Below are 23172 nucleotides of genomic sequence, written 5' to 3'. Positions count from 1 at the left end.
GTTAAGAATTTTGCCGGAGATAAAAAGAAAAACTTAGCTATATCCATATATTCATGACAATATATCCGTGTACGTACAAAACGAATTCTCGAATGAGACATAAAACAACATATCATTCATCAAACAACACAAAAGAATTCAATAAGTCAGTTCTATCATATTGAAATTATCTTAGGTTTCTTATCATACTTATATTTGTGTTTTTTTTAAAAATTATTTTTCATTTAAAAAGCTTTTTCCTATATTCGATCCATAGATGTTGACCGTCTATTATGGGTAGTTGAATTAACACGTGACATTTTTCTTTCTTCATATTTTAATTTTATTTATTCATTCAAGCTTTGAGATTATAGAGTCAATTTGATATTCTTTTTTGAGGACAAGATTTTTCAAAAACTATGGATACATTAGGATAAAGTTTGAGGAATATGTAAGTCGTAGCCGGTGTTATTCTATCCTAGAGTATTTTGAAAAAAAAAATACATACAAGACATTTTTGGAACTTAAAATGAAACTTTGTCCATGAACAATCTCTAAAACAGCTGAAGACATCAACGCCAAAGCCCATATGAGTGCAAAATTCTCGAACGGGACGTAAAACAACATACAACGCCAAAACCAAACTGTCAGGGACAATTAAACCGTTCTATATGCTTGCTTTGACGCTAACTTTTTACCGTCGTGGGCACTTATGGGTTTTAAAAATATCTATTTTCTTAGCTTCAATAACATTTTTATCGTGTTAATATGGTAATTATAGGGTTTGTTTTTTTTTTTAAAGAACTCCATATTTTCAGTTTGCAACCCCATTTTATGACTTAGTTTTTGAAAATATCTTTGGAAATATGTTTATGTGGAAAAATATGCAAATAATGAATAGACCTCAATTTCATAAATCCCGGAAAGAAGACAAACCATAGACAGGGCAAAAACATGGAAACCTCAATCTTGTTACTACAAAGTCTTAACTGTTATATTTGCCAGAACTGTTGAGTTACCGGTACTGCACTATAAATTTTATGTTATAAGTGCATTCAAAATTGTTAAATTGGACCAAAAAAAACCACACATTTATCAGTGCCTGTAAAAATTCATAGAAACAGTTTTTATGGCATAGTAACTATTAAGGGTCCCTGATTTGAACAATAAATAATAAATCTACACAACCAGAGGTTGCCTTCATATTACTATGATTAATCATGACTTCCTGTTGTGAGGAGGAGTTTTTAAGATTTCCCCTACATAATCCCTATTGTGGCCCCACCTTACCCCCAGGGGTCATGATTTGAACAATTTAGAATCTTCACTGCCTCAGGAAGCTTCCATATAAGCTTTAGCTTTTCTGGTCTAGCGGATCGTCAGAGTAGTTTTTTCAATATTTTTCCTCTTTATATCCATGAAAATATTTAGATTTTTTTTTATTTTGTTCCCATCCTTCCCTCTGGGACCATGATTTAATAAAACAATTTTAATCTACACTATCTAAGTAAGCTTTCACATACGGAAGCGTATTAGTGCCATTTTGACACTTTTTATTTGTTTTAATTTCTACACTTTAAAGTGTAAAATTTACACTTTAATTTGTAAAATTTACATTTTAATCTGTAAATTTACATTTTAATCTGTAAATTTTACAGATTAAAGTGTAAAAATTTACAGATTAAAGTGTAAAATTTACACTTTAAACTGTAAATTTTATAGATTAAAGTGTAAAATTTACACTTTAAATTGTAAATTTTACAGATTAAAGTGTAAAATTTTGAACATTAATCTGTAAAATTTACCCTTTAATGTGTAAAATTTACACTTTAATGTGTTAAATTCACACTTTAAACTGTTAATTTTACACTTTAATCTGTAAAATTTACACATTTATCTGTAAAATTTACACTTTAATGTGTAAAATTTAAACTTTAATCTCTTAAATTTACACTTTAATCTGTAAAATTTACACTTTAATGTGTAAAATTTAAACTTTAATCTCTTAAATTTACACTTTAATCTGTAAAATTTACACTTTAATCTGTAAAATTTACAATTTAATCTGTAAATTTTACACATTAATCTGTAAATTTTACACTTTAATTCTAAAAAACGTGTGCTGTAGTCTGTACTAATCAAAAGGTCGTTTCATTATGTAATACCTATGACATTTGAAAAATAGTATAAAACTGAGATGTTCACAAGTGTTTGCATAAAAATTTTATACATGTATATATGATGAGTAAGAATGGGCGATTTGCTCTTGGGCCTCGTAATTTTCCCTAGCAAAATATCAGGAATCTGCTTTCAATCCAGTATATTTCTTTAAAACTACACTAAAGAGAGACAAACAGTATAAAAGATACATCTCAAATTTTTTTTTGTCTTCTCATTTGCAGCTCAGATATACTAGTTTATGAGTCCATGATCATGATGTAAAATATAACAGTTAAAATTACAGTCATTTTAGAAGGTAACAATAAAGAAACATCATTGAATAAAAGGATATTAATTTCTATGCTGTTCCAAAATTAATATAAACTCATATACTTTAATTATTTATACATGTATATACTTTAATAATTAATATTTTAATTGTTTATTTAAAATTTCTCAATTCAATGAGTAATTCAATTGTTGCCCGTAATACATGCAGAATGTAATTTAATTAATGCTATCAATGATTGAACTGCTGAGCGCATCAAATTAATTTGCGCATAATGATATCAATATCATATTTATTGAGAAGATATATATGTGTTTGATTTGCTCTTCACATCCACTGAATTCATAATTATCTCAATATTCTATGAACGTTTCATATTAGTCATACTAGATTTCTTACTATTTGAGTTTCATCCATACATATAATATTTGATAAGTAGTTATTTTCCACATTAATGTTCAATAAAAAATTAAAATTAAATTTTATCATGCAAGATTCATGGCTTGTTGGCTTTAAAGCCAATTAATTAAGATGAATGAAGTTGCGCAATTGATTATCTGAATTAAGTGTAAATTTTACAAATTAAAGTGTAAAATTTACAGATTAAAGTGAAATTTCACAGATGAATGTGTAAATTTAACAGATTAAAGTGCTAATTTTACACATTTAAGTGTAAATTTTACACTTTAACGTGTAAAATTTACAGATTAAAGTATAAATTTAACAGATTAAAGCGTAAATTTTACACAATAATGTGTAGATTTTACAGATTAAAGTGTAAAATTTAGAGAATTAAAGAGAACATTTTACAGATTGAAGTGTACATTTTACAGATTAAAGTGTAAATTGTACACTTTAATTCGTAAAATTTACGAAGTGTAAAATTTACAGATTAATGTGTAAAATTTACAGATTAAAGTGTAAATTTTACACATTAAAGTGTAAAATTTACGCAATGAAGTGTGGAAAATGAAAAAAAAAAGTGTCCAAGTGGCTCTTATACGCTTCCGTAAATACTAGATTACTTACTATTTGTATTACATCCATACATATAATATCTGATTAGTAATTATTTTCAACATTTATTGTTCAATAAAAAAAAATCGAAATTAAATTTTATCACGCAGAATTCGTGGTTTGCTGGCTTTAAAGCGTGTTACTTTAAATGTATGAAGGTCCCGAATAGATTATGTGAATAAAACAGATAAAGGTGTAAATTTTACGGATTAAAATGTAAAATTTACAGATTAAATTGAAAATTTCACATATTAATGTGTAAATTTTACAGATTAAAGTGCTAATTTTACACATTTAAGTGTAAATTCTACACTTTAATGTGTAAAATTTACAGATTAAAGTCAAAATTTTACAGATTAAAGTATAAATTTTACAGATTTTAAAAGTATTAATTTTAAAATTTTTACACATTAAAGTGTGGAAAATGAAAAAAAAAAAAGTGTCCAAGTGGCACTAATACGCTTCCGTATTCATATAATGTTCAGTTTTTCTGGCTCAGTTGTTCTTGAGAAGATAATTGTTTTATGACCCCGTGTTATTTTTGCTTTTCTTTATTATTTTCCCTTGGCAGGGAGGTTGATCTTTCATTTTAACAATTTAGATTTTAGAATCCCCTTTACCAATGATGCTTTTAACCAACTTTGGTTAAGATAAACACAGTTGTTCTTACATGCAATAAGAAGTCAAATTATGAAAAGTTTATATAAGGACGGACAGACCGCTATACAGAGAAACGGACGGACGAAGCCGGAAAACAGTGATCAGAAAAGCTCACTAAAGCTTTCAGCTCAGGTGAGCTTAAAAAAGTAAAAAAATCAAATTTACATGGTGCCTGAACTTCTTTTCTTCTGCCACAGTTCCCAGTTACTGTTAAAAATGGCTCACATGACTTTGTTGATGATGAAAATAGATCAGGATAGGTGCATTCCCTCAAAAAAGGTTTTCCTAATGCAGTCAAGTTTTGTGAGCAATCATAATATTGTGCACAGTTGTAAGGATCGGCAACTATTGCAGTCATGTTCTGCTTGCAGACAAACTCAATGTGAACTGTAAAAAAAAAGTTATAATTAATGTATTTTTGTTCTTTTTCTTTAGATCGATAACAAACTGCCTGATGCCACACATTTTCATATTTTTAAAACCTGGACAAGCTTTTCCTGTGTCACATGGTCTTATTTCTTGTCCCTTTCCGCTACAGTTTTGACCTCCATATGCAGATGGGGGATTGTTACAGGTTCTTTGGCGTATTGTTGTTCCATTGTCACAGGAGACTGGACATGGCATCCAACTTTGCCATGCAGACCATCCTCCATCAACTATAAAACAGAAATTTATCTCCTCTATCTATTTTTTTTGGACAATCTTTTAATAAAATAGTATAGATAGATACTTAGTAGATAGATAGATAGATAGATAGATAGATATATCTCGACCTACGGAATCTGTCTCCTAGCGCGCTAGACCGCTCGGCTATCTAGGCAAGTCAAAAAACTTGCATTCGATGCCGATGGAATTCTCGCGGCGCTGCTCTACACTACACGCTCATTGGGAAATGAAGTGAGATACAGTTATTTGGACATAAGTTTTATTAGAGGATCGTTACCAATACACGATAGCCGAGCGGTCTAGCGCGCTGTTCCTGTACTGCTAGGAGACAGATTCCGTAGGTCGAGAGTTCGACCCCGGGCTGGGGCGGAATTGGTTATCCTTGTAAAAAGTGAATTTCTTTGTGCTTTCTATATTAATATTTCTTCACTTAGGGCAGTTATATAAGTTTAAGAGTTGTTGTTAAATGTGCTTTATAAATGAAAATTAATTTCATTACAACGTGTATTGGTAACGATCCTCTAATAAAACTAATGTCCAAATAACTGTATCTCCATTCTCAATGACCGAGTAGGTAGAGCAGCGCCGCGAGAATTCCATCGGCATCGAAAGCAAGTTATTTGACTTGCCTAGATAGCCGAGCGGTCTAGCGCGCTGTTCCTGTACTGCTAGGAGACAGATTCCGTAGGTCGAGAGTTCAACCCCGGGCAGGGGCGGAAGTGGGTATCCTTGTAAAAAGTGAATTTCTTTGTGCTTTCTACATATATATATATATATATATATATATATATATATATATATATATATATATATGTGTGTGTGTGTGTGTGTGTGTGTGTGTGTGTGTGAGGGTGTGTGTGTGTGTGTGTGTGTGTGCGTGCGCGCGCGCGCGTGCGTGCGTGCGTGCGTGTGTGTGTGAGGGTGTGTGTGTGTGTGTGTGTGACGCACAAAGCAAAAACCTCCTTTACCTAAGAATTTTGACATTTTCAGTTTTTTATCGATTCTTGTAGAGTTTTTTTGTTTTTCTTTCCCTTTCATTTGATGTATAACAACATGATATTTATATTTCTGTACATAAATGTATAAAAAAAAAAAAAAAGATCGCATGACAATGACCGAATTTTTTACTTTGACGTGCGTAACTGAATTTATTTTCATAACGTAAAATTGTAAAATAACGTTAAGATATATAATTATATTATGACATGTATATTTTTAAATGAAAATCATCCAAGTGCACCATATAATTTTGATCTAATTCCATAAAATTATTAAGAAAGTTTTTCATCGTAATAATAGAAAATGAACATTCTAAACAATATCTCTGAAAACAAAAAGGACGGCGGCCACAGAAATAATTGACAAACAAACAAAAAAAAAGAAAGAAATTAAAACTCATATCAAAATCGAAAATCTTCTTCGTCTGGGAGATCTTCCAATTGATGACTATATTTTTAATGTAATAACATGGCAGAAATTGACATCACCGCAACAGAAAAAGAAAATAAGCAACATATAAATGCAAAAATATGGCGGTAGTGTATGATAGAGGATACATGGCTTCCTACTAGCTTGGGCTAGTGGGTTTACCCTTTAGCTCAATCAGTAGAGCACTAGACTGGCAACCTAGAGGCCTCGGGGTCAACCCAATTCAGCGGTTACACTTACTTGTCTCTGTTACACTATCAAAGTAGTAGGGAATCTGAAAAATTCGAGACAGCCCCCCTCCCCACTCCCCCTATTAAAAGTCTGTACAATACACAATATAAAAAGAAAGTACTGTCATATAGTTAACATAAAATTTTAAAGAGTATGACAGGTTTTATTTTATCAATAGGTGCTGCATAGGGGTCTGTATGCCCCAGCTGTCATGCAAGAGAAGGGGAGGAGTCACAGATATAGCTCCAGACGATGATTGGTTAGGCTGTATAGCCCTCCTGTTAAGCAGACCCAAGGGGGGGGGGTCACAGATATAGCCCCAGACGATGATTGGTTGGGCAGATATAGCCCAGAAGATGATTACTATAGGGGGTTGAAATAGATATGGATACGTATAACACAAGGATTTACGTTATAATGATACCGATATGAAATATATGTATGAAGAAAATAAGAACTACATGGTATGGTCTCCATCAAAGCATTCCACGTTGAAGTTTATATTCGTTTTAAAAAAAAAGATTGAAAATAAATGTCTGGAGATTATTTTATTTTCTGTGGTTTGACCCGTACTCAAAAAACTTCTTTTCGTTTACCTGGTATGTGAAAAAAAATTCGACTCGCTGGAAAGTACAAGGAACTAGTTTTACCTGACATTCCAAAACTGAGCAGATTTAACGAGGTTGGATCCTGATATTTAAAGTGTTAAACTTTTTTTGTCAAGTATATTTTTAGTTTCTACACATATAGCTTAATTAAAAATCAAAACAAAAAATGGGGGTCAATATGCTTCTTTTGGCGCTACAGTACATTTAATATGACCTTTTTGCACTGAAATTTTTGTCTTAATCAAAAATCACATCTTCGACGTTTTCCCTCCAATGTTTTTTTCCAAATAAATCATGGGACAAAATAAACTATTAGCCTATTTGAAAAAAGACACATTAAAATTGTGACTAAGAAAAAGTTTCAAATTGCTTCGCATAATCAATTATTTGACCTTTCTGCACTCAGAAAATGTGATTTTTCTGGCATTAAAAATTTAACAAGCAGGAAAATTATTTTAAAGTCTTAAACTTTTGCTGAATTTAAGCAGATTGATCAAAGTTATCTTATATATTCAGAAAAGAAAAACAAAAGCGGGGGTCTATGATGTAAATTTTTAGATATTACTAAAAAAGTGTTAATTTTATGTTAAAATTGGCTCAATTTTTTTCCTGGACTTTCAGAATATATTTACTATATTTGTCACAATATAATGAAAGAATTCATAAGAAATAATTTAATAGATATTTCAGAACCAGAATAAAACATTTCAGTGCAAAAAACAGCTCTGTGTGCAACCAGCATGGAAAAATAGGAATTTAAACTTAACAGTACTGTATATACTTTAAAAGGGAAAAAATTGATCATTTTCTTCTAAAAAACCTTCCGCCACAAAATATAGTTCCTGGCTTAATCCTATTTGAATGGAATTTAATCACGTTTTTTTCATTGGATATAGTTTAATTTGCATTGTAGAATCCAAATTTAATGTTAGAACTTAAAAAAGATGCAGAATTTTAGAAATAAAGGTCCAGACCAAAATCTGCTCAAAGGCTCAGGATCGAACCTCCTTAACTAGACTCAAAACCGTAAAACAATGTGAAAAAGTAATTTGAAATGTCAACAATGTCGTTAATTTTCTTGTTGTAAACACTCCCACTTCTTTTTGTTTTACGAACTGTCGTCATTTTCGAACTCACGACCTCCTGATCACGGAGCAAGCGATCTACCGACTGAGCAACCGTATACAGTGAATGGATAGAGAGAATTTTCTAACATGAATGTGATTCAGATCAGCAAAAATATCCTCTTTACAACGAATGCTAATGAGTAGAATAAAAACCAATTGATCATTGTTTCAACTACTCACCCGGCAGCGGAAGCGCACAGTCTTCATCCTTTTCACCATCATGATCATCATCTAAAGAAATATATATATATATACAATGTATATATATATAATTTTTTATATATATATATATATATATATATATATATATATATATATATATATATATATATATATATATATATATATATATATTAAATCCCCTACTTTTACGGGTCAGACCTTCTTTTTTTTTAATATCATACAAAAGAATTCATATTTTAATGAACTTATATATATTTTGTTCTATGAGTAAATAGAAATTGCTTTTCGCGTCATTTAACCCCTAGGTTTAACGTATGCTTTAAAAAACTTGCGTGAACTGTTGTAAAAATTATTGTTAACTATAATAAAAACTATAGCAAAACGAAAAAATATTATAGTGAAGAAAAAGTTTACTTTTACATGTATAGATAATGCAATTTCTATTTCAGAAACTGGCCCCATCAGGCTTTTTACAGTGCAAACAATTCGGATTATGTTTTAGGTTTGAAAACATTGACTAAATATACTTTCAAAAATATTTCCAATGAGCGACTTGGCCCCTAAGAATTCGAATTTGTCTAAAAATAGATTATGGGTTAATATCAACGGGCTACGAATATCAAAGCAAACATCTTTACTTCAGTATTGGTTAGCAAAATGCTGACTTTTCGGCCTGTTAAACTCTCAATAATAGAGGGTAGACCCTTTTCCTTGATGTCAATCAAAGGAACTCAAATGTTTAAATTTTTATGTTATTTCTCTTATGAGAAATTGTTCTGACTTTTTGAGCAATAAGGCAACCCCTTGTCCTAAACGCAGTAGTGTATGGGGTTTCTTTCAATTAAGATTGTTTTTAATAGTAGTTTAGAGCAGCTTTATCAAAAACCTTTAACGGAATATTTGAAATTAAGAAATGTTTGTCATCTAAGGTTTGGGAATCTGGCTCCTAATAATCCCCAAAACAAATTATTGGTTGGTAACAACAAGTTAAAATGATTAATACAAACTTCTTTGCCTAATTAATGCATAGCAAATTTACTATAATAAAGATACATGTCTTTGGTTGTAGCTAAGGGTACATTAATTTTGAACAAAATGCTTGACAGTAAGAAAAAATATTTAACAATTTTTATTAAGTTTCATCTTTTGGAAAGTGTAAAGAGGCCAAAAGATAGGCAAAAGATTCAACATATAAACAATTTGCATAAAAAGTAATAGCAAGTATTAACTCTTTCGCTGCCAAAATCGGCCCTGTGGCACAGAAGTGGTTAAAGTTTTACCAAGCTAAAAAAAAAATTATGTCAATGGGTCATAAATTTTTGTTCAAAATAGAGTCGCTTAAAATTCATGTTAATTAAAGTATTGGTTACACAGAGTTGACTATCTTTTCTGCATGAAAATTAAAAAAAGCTTTTGTGTGAATGGTCATTGAAATAATGGTAAATCATTGATAACACTATAAATTGTGAATATATTTATATATCGAAAGACTATTACATATATGTAGTAGGTTTTTCTAATAAATTTATCGGTAAAATTTGTATTTTCCTTACTGAGAGCATCGTGGCAACGAACCCGAAGTACAATTTGTACTTCGTAATAAACTTGCTTACATGAATAGAGAAAATTAATAGATAAGATATTGTTCAAATATAATTAAAGCTGTAAAATTTTGTGCTTTAATCAATACATTTCAGGGTTTTTTTTTTCTGAATACAGTCTTTTGTATCAAATACTCAGCCTATTCATAGGGCGTTAAGCAGCTAATTTTTACACAGGTACTTGGGTCTTGGTATATAAATATGTATGTATCGGGTACCTTATTGATATGAAAAAAAGGTCAAGTACATTTTTTATATATCAATAAGGTACATACATATTTATAAACCAAGACCAAAGTACCTGTGAATTTTTACCCCCCCCCCCCCACAATAAATTTATCAGTAAAATGTGCATACATGTGTATTCGCTCCTTTTATCCTTGGCGGAAATGAAATAAGAGTATCTGAAGTACAATATCCATAACATTATATAACAGGTTTCGCAATAAACGTCAATTAAATGAAATAGTTATTTTTCAAGTTTTTTTTTACAAAAAGGGGGTGGAGACGTACATTTACTTCCTGTGTGATTTTGAACAAAGTATTTCTTCCTGCTATAAGTCTGTAGGCTATCAGTAGAAACTACAATACATTTTCTGTCGGTAGTGTTATAAATTCAATTCCCCGCGCTTGCGCGGGATTTCATCTAGTATATATATATATATATATATATATATATATATATATATATATATATATATATATATATAGAAAGCACAAAGAAATTCACTTTTACAAGGATACCCACTTCCGCCCCAGCCCGGGATTGAACTCTTGACCTATGGAATCTGTCTCCTAGCAGTACAGGAACAGCGCCCTAGACCGCTCGGCTATCTAGGCAGATTCCATAGATCGAGAGTTCAACCCCGGGCTGGGGCGGAAGTGGGTATCCTTGCAAAAGTGAATTTCTTTGTGCTTTCTATATTAATATTTCTTCACTGAGGGCAGTTATGTTAGTTTAAGAGTTGTTGTAAAATGTGCTTTATAAATAAAAATTAATTTCATTACAACGTGTATTGGTAACGATCCTCTAATAAAACTAATGTCAAAATAACTGTATCTCACTTTCATTCTCAATGACCGTGTAGTGTAGGACAGCGCCGCGAGAATTCCATCGGCATCGAAAGCAAGTTTTTTGACTTGCCTAGATAGCCGAGCGGTCTAGCGCGCTGTTCCTGTACTGCTAGGAGACAGATTCCATAGGTCGAGAGTTCAACCCCGGGCTGGGGCGGAAATTGGTATCCTTGTAAAAGTGAATTTCTTTGTTCTTTCTATATTAATATTTCTTCACTGAGGGCAGTTATGTTAGTTTAAGAGTTGTTGTAAAATGTGCTTTATAAATAAAAATTAATTTCATTACAACGTGTATTGGTAACGATCCTCTAATAAAACTAATGTCAAAATAACTGTATCTCACTTTCATTCTCAATGACCGTGTAGTGTAGGACAGCGCCGCGAGAATTCCATCGGCATCGAAAGCAAGTTTTTTGACTTGCCTAGATAGCCGAGCGGTCTAGCGCGCTGTTCCTGTACTGCTAGGAGACAGATTCCATAGGTCGAGAGTTCAACCCCGGGCTGGGGCGGAAGTGGGTATCCTTGTAAAAGTGAATTTCTTTGTTCTTTCTATATTAATATTTCTTCACTGAGGGCAGTTATGTTAGTTTAAGAGTTGTTGTAAAATGTGCTTTATAAATAAAAATTAATTTCATTACAACGTGTATTGGTAACGATCCTCTAATAAAACTAATGTCAAAATAACTGTATCTCACTTTCATTCTCAATGACCGTGTAGTGTAGGACAGCGCCGCGAGAATTCCATCGGCATCGAAAGCAAGTTTTTTGACTTGCCTAGATAGCCGAGCGGTCTAGCGCGCTGTTCCTGTACTGCTAGGAGACAGATTCCATAGGTCGAGAGTTCAACCCCGGGCTGGGGCGGAAGTGGGTATCCTTGTAAAAGTGAATTTCTTTGTGCTTTCTATATTAATATTTCTTCACTGAGGGCAGTTATGTTAGTTTAAGAGTTGTTGAAAAATGTGCTTTATAAATAAAAATTAATTTCATTACAACGTGTATTGGTAACGATCCTCTAATAAAACTAATGTCAAAATAACTGTATCTCACTTTCATTCTCAATGACCGTGTAGTGTAGGACAGCGCCGCGAGAATTCCATCGGCATCGAAAGCAAGTTTTTTGACTTGCCTAGATAGCCGAGCGGTCTAGCGCGCTGTTCCTGTACTGCTAGGAGACAGATTCCATAGGTCGAGAGTTCAACCCCGGGCTGGGGCGGAAGTGGGTATCCTTGTAAAAGTGAATTTCTTTGTGCTTTCTATATTAATATTTCTTCACTGAGGGCAGTTATGTTAGTTTAAGAGTTATGTTAGTTTAAGAGTTGTTGTAAAATGTGCTTTATATATATATATATATATATATATATATATATATATTCCCTACTACCCAAACTCCGTCACCATAAGCGGGTTACTCTCTCAATTGATATTTGGATTTGTTTTTTGTTTGCTTCAACATTGTTTTCAGAACTATTTTAAAATAAATCAGTTATTGGACTAATATAAATAGAACGCGTATCACATCTGTGTACATTACGTTCAATGAACCAAACTCCGTCACCAGGGCCCTCTACAACATGTCAACGAATTGATTATAACTTTTTTTTCCAGTTTGGTTTTTTCTACAGTCTGTTATTACATTTTGCTTTACATTCTGCGTTGATCTCGATGAAAAATGTAATAACGCAAAATGTAATAATCCTGGTTTATTACATTTGTACATTTTGCGTAGTAACACAGCCAAAAGATCAATGGGGTACAATGTAAACAAATCGGAGTAGCATACCTTTCTCGCATGTAATGTGGGGTATTTTTGAATGGGACGATTATTTTTGCTTTTTTCTTCGATTTTTCCTATGGAAAACAAAATAAATAAGTGCAATAAAATTCATATCATTTTTGAAGAAATGTCCAACAGCCCCCGGGTTCAATATGGGGGAAGGGAGGGGGGTCTTGTCCATGAGTACCTTTGAATTATCAATGGGATCATCAGTCCTTCATGGCTTTATTCAAAACTGTTCATTTTCTTAATCGCTTTATTTTCACGTCAGGTGTCGACGGAAGCAAAGGATGCAAATACTACTTAAGGCGTTATGCATACATTTAGCTCAAAAAGATGTTCTTCTGTACATGTACATGTATCTTTTCTGAAAATATCATGATTCTGTCTTAAGTCATTTGTAAGAAATTGCGTTGACAAAATGAAAATTAAAAAAAAATGAAAATCGGGGGAACAAAATGCGGCCGGAAGTGATTTTTCAAAGAATCAAAAAAGGTCTGGAGATATGAAACATGGCCGTAGGAACGGGGGGGGGGGGATAAAACAGTTAACGTAGATACTATATGCTTGTGCCCCCTCAACAAAAAAGTCTGATGACCTTTTTTTTCTTGTCAGGAAATATTTGGTAGTGCCCCCTCAACTGTCAACTGAAAATGTATGGCTGTGCTCCCCACAAACTGAATTTGCTTCCTACGGGCCTGTGAAAATAATGCGTTGTTCCAACGCGAAATGTAATAACAACGCAAAATGTAATAAACCGGGATTATTACATTTTGCGTTATAACATTTTACGTCGAGATCAACGCAAAATGTAATAACACGATTTTTGGATTATTACACTTTGCGTTATTACATTTTGTGTCGAGATTTAGCAGAATGCAACAATGCAAAATGTAATTACACACTTCTTAGTCAGTCAGGTTGAGAATAATTTTCAATTGAGTAGCTGATGAAGAAAATAAACGGAAAGAAAATAAAACAAAAGGAAAAAAACATATAGGCTTATTCTTATAATAGATCTGATTTCATTATATATTGATTCATTAGCCATTTAAAATCAGTTGGTATTTAAATCATAGGTGTTGCAAATTAGAAACGTTGTTGCGCACGTGTATGTGTGTGTGGGTTATGGGGGGGGGGGTGGTTTCCAAGATCATTGTATCAGTTTGCTTTTTCTTTTTGATAGGCACATGTATGGAATTTAGAAAAGAAATCTATTTATTTTTACTGTCAGATGTAAATATAGCGGGTAGGGGGTTTCTTGACAAGTAAGATTTCATACTGTTTTACAAATCATGTGCATTGCAGACCAGCAAAAAATTAAAAAAAAATCTCTCTCTGTCTCTCTCTCCTACTCTTCAAATAATAAAATGGATAGTTTCTGCATGCGCATAAAAATACAATGATCAACATATGAAGTAACCCCTACCCCTGTTCCTCCTCGCCAGACACAAATGCAGTTCTAATTTGCTAACCAATGTACACATGCACGTCGTACATGCACATCAAGAGATTTTAATGGACCCTTGGTCAATCTTTGGTAATTAAGAATGTCAATGACGGATATATGATACAGACTGGTTTATAAATAGACATGCCAATCAAAGTTAAGTTAATGTTTTATAAGTATTCAATAAAAATGTTAGAAACAGAGTTTTAAAAAATACAATTTAGTAATGTCCGTAAAAGCCATAACGTTTGGCTCATAGTCATAGGTCTGTCTGTCTATTTAGTAAAGCGAGTTTTCCCATTGTTACATGTTTAAATCAATTTTGTGATGTTTCGCGTTGAACACAATACAGAAAATAATTATATTTTGTTTTATTACATTTTGCGTTGTCTTCAACACAAAAATTAAGTCACGCAAAATGTAACAACAAAAAAGTGCATTATAACATTTTCCTTAATCCCAACGCAAAATGTAATAACGCAAAATGTAATAATCCCAGTTTATTACATTTTGCGTTGTTCTTACATTTCGCGTTGTAACAATGCGTCATTCCTGAAAAATAGGAAATAAGACACAAAACGAAACAATAAGGTCTCCCGTTGCAGACGAAAATTAAATTAAAAAAAAATATTAAAAAAAAAACAGCAACAAATTTAAAAAAATGCATAACTATAGGATATACTTAATAAATGCAATACTGTAAACCAACATTTATTTTCAAGCGAGAAATATCCGCAAATATTTCTCGTCGCGAATCAATTATTCACCTATGTTTATGTAGAATGCTACCTTCATTGCGAAAATAAGTTGTCGCGGATGGCTTCCAAACTAAAGAATAAAAGATGTCACAAATAATAGTTGGTTTACAGTATTGTTGCCTTTACACTCAAATTAATGACATGTATACGTCCGGATATACAATATACAACTTCAAATTCAGCCTAAAAAATCTCAACAAAACGCTTATATTAAAAATAATGATCACTATTTTGTATCTCATTAAGGATAAATTCCATTTACAATTTCGTATTTCTTTAAATTCTTAAAAGGATGAACTCCAATAACTTACACATTACATTTGGCAAACTGATATTCACATGTTCCTTAACCCATGCACGCACGGGTTAATGTCTTTTTTTGTTTACATTAAAAGACAAAAATGTACGTTTTAAAAACATGACTCACTTGTAAATTAATCAACTATTTTAAAAAGTAAATTTACTACATGAGTATGTTTGATTATTGCAATTATACATGCCTTTCTGGTGATTCTCTGTGGTACACAATTCTTCGTCAATCTTTCCATCGCAGTCATTATCTATGCCATCTCCAGGAACAGAATTTGTCCGCTTACATGGCTAAAATGAATTTTAAATAACTCTCCTTTAGATAACAAAGAAATCGGTACATGTATATCATTTTCACAAAAATCAGGTGAATTTGTTTTAGTGAGTGGTCCATAGTGAGAATCAGTCCCAGTAATATAAATATGAATAGATTTCAATTTAAAAAAGAAAGAAAAAAATTATTTATCCAACATGAGATTAATTTAACAAGGGTGCCGTCTAAATTCAGTCATATTGAATGACATACGTAAATGTATATTTTTACATGTATTAATATTATCGCTAATAACTTCAGTTGCGTGCCTGTAATGAACACTTCCTCAAGGCAAAGAGGTGTAAGAGTTTGAAAATGAACTATCTGACCAGTGAACGTTCTTACTAATAAATCTTTAGTCTTGTGGACCTTCGGATGAGTGAGTCGAACGTGACCGTTATATATGAATATTTTACTTTTGAACCCTACTAAGTTTGACAGGAATATTCAACTAAAATTATGCCTCTAAAATATACTCCTGCAAAAAACATGTTCTGTCTCCTTAAAACCGAGGTCTGAAAATGTTCACAAGTCCGAGAACTTTCTCATTTTCACAATTCTAAGAATCATCCACCGCCATAAAAAGCTTGAGTAACAATACAAAAAAATTCTCAGAATCACATTTATTCTGAAATATTGAGTGAACAAGTTCTTAAAACTGTCGCCCTGCACGGAAAACTAATACAGTAAAGGTTTTAAGCTTAATTGGGATAAAGTTTACAAAACTAAAACAGTTAATTATCATCTGCATATGGACTTTATGTCTCCCAGTTGATTCGATACGCAAGAGCATGCTTTAAGTACAAGTACAAACAATTTCTGAAACAAGACAAACTATTGATAAAAAAGTTGATGAAAACAAGGATATCAACAGTATCGTTTAAAGTCATTATTTCTAAAGTTCTGTGGTCGATATAATTACCTTGTCAGCAATACAATCTATCATTAAGTCGAATGCTGACTGAAGTTTTTCATACTAATTGATAGGTCATAATTTAAATACTGAATCGTCAACGGAATTTTCCATTTGTCTGATCATGACAATAAGCACACGGCGGGTACGTGTAACCTGTCGACATAAAATGCTTACTTGTCAATGGCACCTGATCCCACATTTAATTTTTTTAGAGTTCCATGTTTGCTCCACTCTTGATTTGCATTGTTTCAATTGACTTTTGAGCTTGAATTCTGATCGTTATCTCCACCCCACCCCCCCACCCCCACCAAATAATAATAATAATAATATTTTAATCAGACGTCCGTCTTTTGTCTGTGGTCAGGGAATCCACCTGAATTTTGTATTTACCGAGAGTACAACAAAGGAATACAGACACAAATCCCTCACAACATGGTTTTGAGAAACCTAGAATTCCACCTTGTTTATTTAACAATGAATTGTTATAAATGTCAGCATGTTGAACTAATATATGTAGAACAATAATGGACATACATGTATTTTCATCTAAGGAATGCGTATCGAAAAGTGTTCATAGTGCTTTTCCGATCACGTGTAGATTTGGGTTTTTTTAGAGTAAAATTCCTGTAGTATTCCTACAATGTAGTAACCCATAAAGCAATTCACCTCTCTCTGCTGATTTGTCAGTCACGTTGGAACCTCATGTGCATAAAAATCTAGTCTGATCTGACGCCAAAAATATAGTTACTATGTTCGTCCAAAAAGAAATGTTAATAAGTATCTGCAGAGAAAAAAAGTTATAAAAAATTCTAATTGAAGTTTGAATGAATTCTGGAAAGATTAAAGATAACGATATTATATAGAGGTAAAAACTGAAACGTAACGTAAGGAGGTTGGATCCTGATTTCGAAAGTCTTTTTTGTCAAGTTTATTTTTGTGTCGCCTGCAGAGAGAGAGAGAGAGAGAGAGAGAGAGCGGCACTTAAAGATCACTTTACCCGGCGTCTGTCTGTCTGTCTGTCCATCTATCACACCTTGTATCTCAAGAACTGTAAGAGATATAGACTTGATATTTTGCACATACAGTATATTGCTTGGCACTATGACATTTGTGCATTGCCATGGTACCGACGTCGTGACCCTTGACCGTGACCTACTTTACAAAAAGTTAAAAGTGCCAATATACAGCATAATTTTGACATTTAAGGGGTAAGTCTTTGCTATTTAGCATGTGCACTGATTGTCATAAAACATAATGGAAAACGCCAGCGTTACAATTCACTTGACCTTGACCTTTGTCCTACTTTGCAAAAATACCCCGGACAGTTTAATTTAACTTAATACTTTGAATTTTGAGAGGCGGGGTGTTGATAATTAGCATTTATACGTATTTATGAGCTTATAATACTGTACTTTGAAACTGCATGATATTCAGTTACCACACAAACTGAAATTTAAATATTATGAAAATACATCAGGATCGGTATCCCACAACGGATCGTGTAGAGTGACAATACGTTCCAATTATTACTGGAATTCTTCAAATCAAAGGCGCGTTTGGTTGTCTGGCTGGGACAACATGACGTAGCGGAGAATATTAATACAAAACATGCCGATTTCAATCCAGATTAGTATGTTAAACGTATTTGTCATTCCCATTAAAGAGTATAAGAACTAATAGACATAAGTGAGAGTGCAAAAGCCCCGGATTTATCATCCACTGATAAAATTTACTACGTTTTCGAGGCATGCACATTGTAAGTCGTGATAGACTAACACTTGTCAACAACTTCCTATAGTATATATACATGTAAATTATATTGTTGTCGTTTCTACCTCTGATGCATGTAAAGTCTACAACAATATAGTGTCTCATTTGCATGTTTGTAAGGCGTTTTTTCATCGACATTCAACATATTCCCTAACAAAAAAAATGCTATAGTTAATTATAGTTTACTATTATAGTTTATCTATAGTGATAACTTTGACACTATGAAAACTTTGATTTACTTTAGTGATAACTTTGACACTTTGATTTAGTATAGTGATAACTTTCATACTTTGATTTACTTAAGTAATAACTATGAAAACTTTGATTTACTATAGTAATCACTATGAAAACTTTGATTTACTTTGGTGAAAACTTTGATTTACTATAGTGATAACTTTGAAAACTTTGATTTACTATATTGATAACTATGACACTATAGTGATCACTTTGAAAACTTTGATTTAGTATAGTGATCACTTTGACACTTTCATTTACTATAGTTAACTATAGTAAACTATAGTTAACTATAGTATTTTTTTGTTAGGGATTGTTTACATGTTGTTACGATTGTCCCAGATATCCCGCGAGATTTGTACATTTTCTGCCTTTTTCACAAAAGAGCGCACAAAGAACAATAACTCTTCCATGGTGGAGATGGAACGTATTGGTGTAAAGACTTTGAAACAGGTATTAACACACGTAAAATGATAAATTATTATTTATAATAATTTCAACTTAATTATTCATTTAAGGGTTGGGAATCATATTTTCTTTGATTGTCAGACTCTTCCGCAGTCTTATACTATTTGTGCATTCATGAACTATCATACTAGTGGTAAATAAATAGTTAACTACACTTAGATTTATTTACATCTTTAATGAAGCTACAAAGCAGGCGACACATGCGTTCCTTGGAACACTCTAGTTAGTATCTTTACATATACATGTAGCGTAGTTAAAAATCAAAACAAAATACGGGGGTCAATACACTGGCGCCAAGGTACATTTAACATGACATTTTTGCACTTTACTTCTTCGAAATTTTTTTTCAAATAACTTTTATCCAAATAAATCACTGGGGACCAATTTATCTATCCTGAAAAGAAGCATTAAAAATTTTAAGAAAGAAAAAGTTTCATATTACTTCGCATAATCAATTATTTGACTTTCTGCACTCACAAAATGTCATTTTTCTGCCAGTAAAAGTTAAACAAGCAAAATAATTATTTTAAAGTCTTAAACATTTACTGAATTTAAGCAGAATGATCAAAGTTATCTTATATATTCAAAAAAGAAGATTAAAAGTGGGGGATCTTTGATGTAAATTTTGATATTTTAGTGAAGAAAGTGTTAATTTAAATTGAAATTGGTCCAATTTTTCCTGGAATTTTAGAATATATTTGGCACCATAACATTGAAACATACAGCGATTTGTTATAAATTTTGTGAACATAAATTTGACGTACCTGAGACCTCGTTTAGTTCGTCTTACACGATGTACATATGTTACGGCATAATATATATTCAGTAAGACTTATGTAGGTTCATAGAACTTGCGTGTAAGTCCCACTTATGATCCTATTCAATAAAAAAAATGCAACCTTAAAATAGCGAGTCCCAGGTGTCCCTATAGTTGCCTTTCATTGAAATATCTTTTAAATATACCAAGTACCGCCACGATAGCTCAGTCGGTAGAGCGCTAGCTCCGTCATCGGAAGGTTTCGTGTTCGAATCATGGTCGTAACTGACCTAAGTCGATAAAAAAAAGGTAGCAACTGTTCCTTCGCCATGCGCTCGGCACTTTGGAGTGAAAGTTACGGGTCTTTCGGACGAGACCTTAAAAACCGAGGCCCCAGTGTCACAGTAGGCATTGTCACGATAAAGAACCATACTGCTCAATGACCCTAAGTGCCGAGTAAAGGTCCTAATTTGAAGCCCTTCACCGGTATATGGTGACGTCCGTGTATGAGTGAAAAATTCTCGAATGGGACGTAAAACAACACACAATCAATTAATCAATATAGCAAGTACAAACTATACAAAGACATGCATTATTTTCTTCTTACAACGATACAGTTTTAGCAATTCTGAATATTGATATCCTTGTTGATTATTTAAGCGCTAATTGTTTTTTGTTGTGAGAAAGGGACGTTTTTATGAGAGGGATTTCCAAGCGTTAAGAAAATAATCAATTAAAACAAGGAATTAAATAAGAGACAATATACAACTTTGTATTTCAATGTCAAATCAACTTACAGCATTAATTTTAGCTAATCGCATTCCAGTGGGAAATCCATATGATTCATGAAAAGCGTGCCCATACAAATATCCACCAATGAGTGCTGTTGGATCAGTGTTCCGCACAGTATGCGAACCTGAAGTCAATGTCACGTAGCCGCCCACTAGATCAGTGCCAGGAATAGGCTTCCAATGCGTGTTTGATGGGAAGGGTTTGTCATCCAATAATAACGTTTTACGGTCTGTATCCTTTACGATGACTATGAACTCATGGTCATAAGCATACCCGGTGCCATAATCTGGTCGTGAGTATTGAGGAGTTGAAAATGTGTATTTTGCCCCAAAAAGCTCGTAAGGAGGTATTATCATCATGGATGGGTCCGCGGGTTCAGAGTCATTTTGTTGACTCATCACGTATTGGGTCACCATGATTGGTTTGCTGGAAGTGATAAGTTTGTGATCATCAGATGGAATTGTAACTTGCTTCCATTCTCCAGCTCTTTGAATTTTTATTGAGGTCATTCCTGAAATTTGTATTTCAGTGTCGTCTTCACTAGCAATGATTCGGAAATAATCGCCCGTAGTTCGTTTTGGAATAGGGGCCGTAACAAATTTTTTACCCCATGTATCAACTGGAGTTAACTGTTCTACTAAATGGTCAGCGTAAATTCCAACACCAATATTAGTCTTGATGTTCCCACTGAATGCAGCGACAGGTTTGTTACAAACTATATGAGCACCCGTCAAGTCTGAGGTACTTTGTAATTGAAGAGTCTGATACTTGTTTAAGTTAACTTTAATTGAATCGCCTGCTTTGTAGATCTTCCCGCCATAATTAACAGTTAAATTTTTGTTTCTTGTTGGAAGCGTTACCGTTACAGACGTACTGTCCTCGGTAGTTGCAATTCCAAGTTCCGTTTTCTTGAGTGCTGGGCCGTAACAAGCCGCATAATACTCAATACCCAATGCATCTACAGGGATGGCACAATATACGTCATTGGACAAGGTATCTTTGTTTGCTCCATATACTGCTATATCTTGATCTGATTTTATCAGCAACCCTTTCGAAGATATTGAGTTTCCAACCACTCGGAAGGCCTCGCTGATATTTACGCGTTGTACCATGCCTGGTTGAACTGTTATGTTTTGATCCACGTGTGGATTGGATGATATAGGGGATTTAATGTTAACATGTGCTGTAGTCTTTTCTGAAGTACTTATGTAAAGTTCTAGCGGGAAAGTCCTGTTTTTCTCCAATTTATAGTTTTCCATGAACATGAGTACGTATTCCTTACCAATGTTGTCTGGTGGGTCTACAGCTATAAAAGCAAATTATTGTCGATAAGTCCCAGGGAGATTTATAAAATAATATATTCAAAAAGAATTCTTTATTGTTAAAGTTATGTTGAAATTTACTTACGATAAACAAAAACATAACAGAGTCCCACAAGCAACGCCTGTAGGATTTTTTTATCCATTCTGACTTGATTTCTAAAACAAAAGAAAACATATTTAGTTCCATACACTATATTTGTATATTTGAGTTCAGTATTAATTAGATATGAAACAAAAAAAATAAATAAATAAATAAAAAAAAAACAACAACAAAACAACAACAATGCCCACTCCTCTACAGACAATCCAGTCCATTATGGTACTTTTACTAGAAATTAATGAACAAAAAACTGTATAGACTCCGAAATCTATTTTGACTGCGAATCTTTTTTTAACAAAGGAAAATATTTGTGTATTTTATTAATAAGTACAGTGTGTATATTTATTAAAATATTCACAACATAAATAAAAAAAAAAGTTTCCTTTAAATGCATTGCTTTGATGTAGAATTCAAGATTCTTCGATTCAGGACCCCTGGGGGTAGGGCGGGATCATAACAGGTTATAAAAGTTTTGCGTAGAAACATGATTATAGAAAAAATCTTTTAAATCTTCTTTTCAAGAACAGCAAAGACAAGGTTAGTCATATTAAGCATAGCGTAGCTTCATATTTCTTTAAACTATGACTCACTGGGGAAGGGTGGGTCAAAATTAAGGAACTTCGAAGTTTTACCTGGGAATATATGTATATGGGGGAAAAACATTAAAATCTTCTCAAGAGGAGCTTAGCAAATTATAAATCATATTATATAACAAAAATCACATGTAAATATTCATATCATGACCCCAGGAGTAGAGTGGGTCACATTTGGAGATATAATTTCATTAGGAATATACAGTATATAAGAGAGAGAGAGATATATATATATATATATATATATATATATATATATATATATATATATATATATATATATATATAGTACAGGCAACGCGGATCCCGTATTTCCCGAGCCCAGTCGCGGTGTAAACACAACGCGGGATTTGGCCAGGTGAGACAGGTAAACCGCATTCCCTCCGCGGGAAATTCATCACCTACCTGTCCCCGCCGCGGTTAAATCATCGATCAACTAGTATCGTAAACAAACGGGAGTTATCTCCCCGAACAGGAATTTTGCGAAATTCCCTCTTAAAAAAAAATTAAAGATCCGCAGTGTATGTACATTTATGAAAGTATTTTCTTTTATATTGCAACAGTGAGGTGAAAATAATGAATATACTCAAAAA

The 23172-nt window shown here is 32.8% G+C and overlaps 1 protein-coding gene across 1 annotated transcript in view; it reads right to left on the bottom strand.

Annotated features, from left to right (window-relative positions):
- LOC133192915 (uncharacterized) overlaps window positions 1–21829 on the bottom strand; it is an 804603-nt gene extending 782774 nt beyond the window's left edge. The window contains 2 exon segments of the mRNA XM_061328921.1: window positions 15506–15605; window positions 20570–21829. Coding sequence (XP_061184905.1) covers window positions 15506–15605; window positions 20570–21829 — 1360 coding nt within the window.
- Window positions 21830–23172: the final 1343 nt, after the last annotated feature.

The sequence above is a fragment of the Saccostrea echinata genome, unplaced genomic scaffold (assembly GCF_033153115.1).
Source record: "Saccostrea echinata isolate AGI-Se365-2 ecotype Australia unplaced genomic scaffold, CSIRO_AGI_Sech_v1 ptg000025l, whole genome shotgun sequence".
Classification (NCBI taxonomy): Eukaryota; Metazoa; Mollusca; class Bivalvia; order Ostreida; family Ostreidae; genus Saccostrea; species Saccostrea echinata.
The sequence above is the reverse complement of the archived record's forward strand: the minus strand, read 5'-3'. Positions and strand labels throughout refer to the sequence as shown.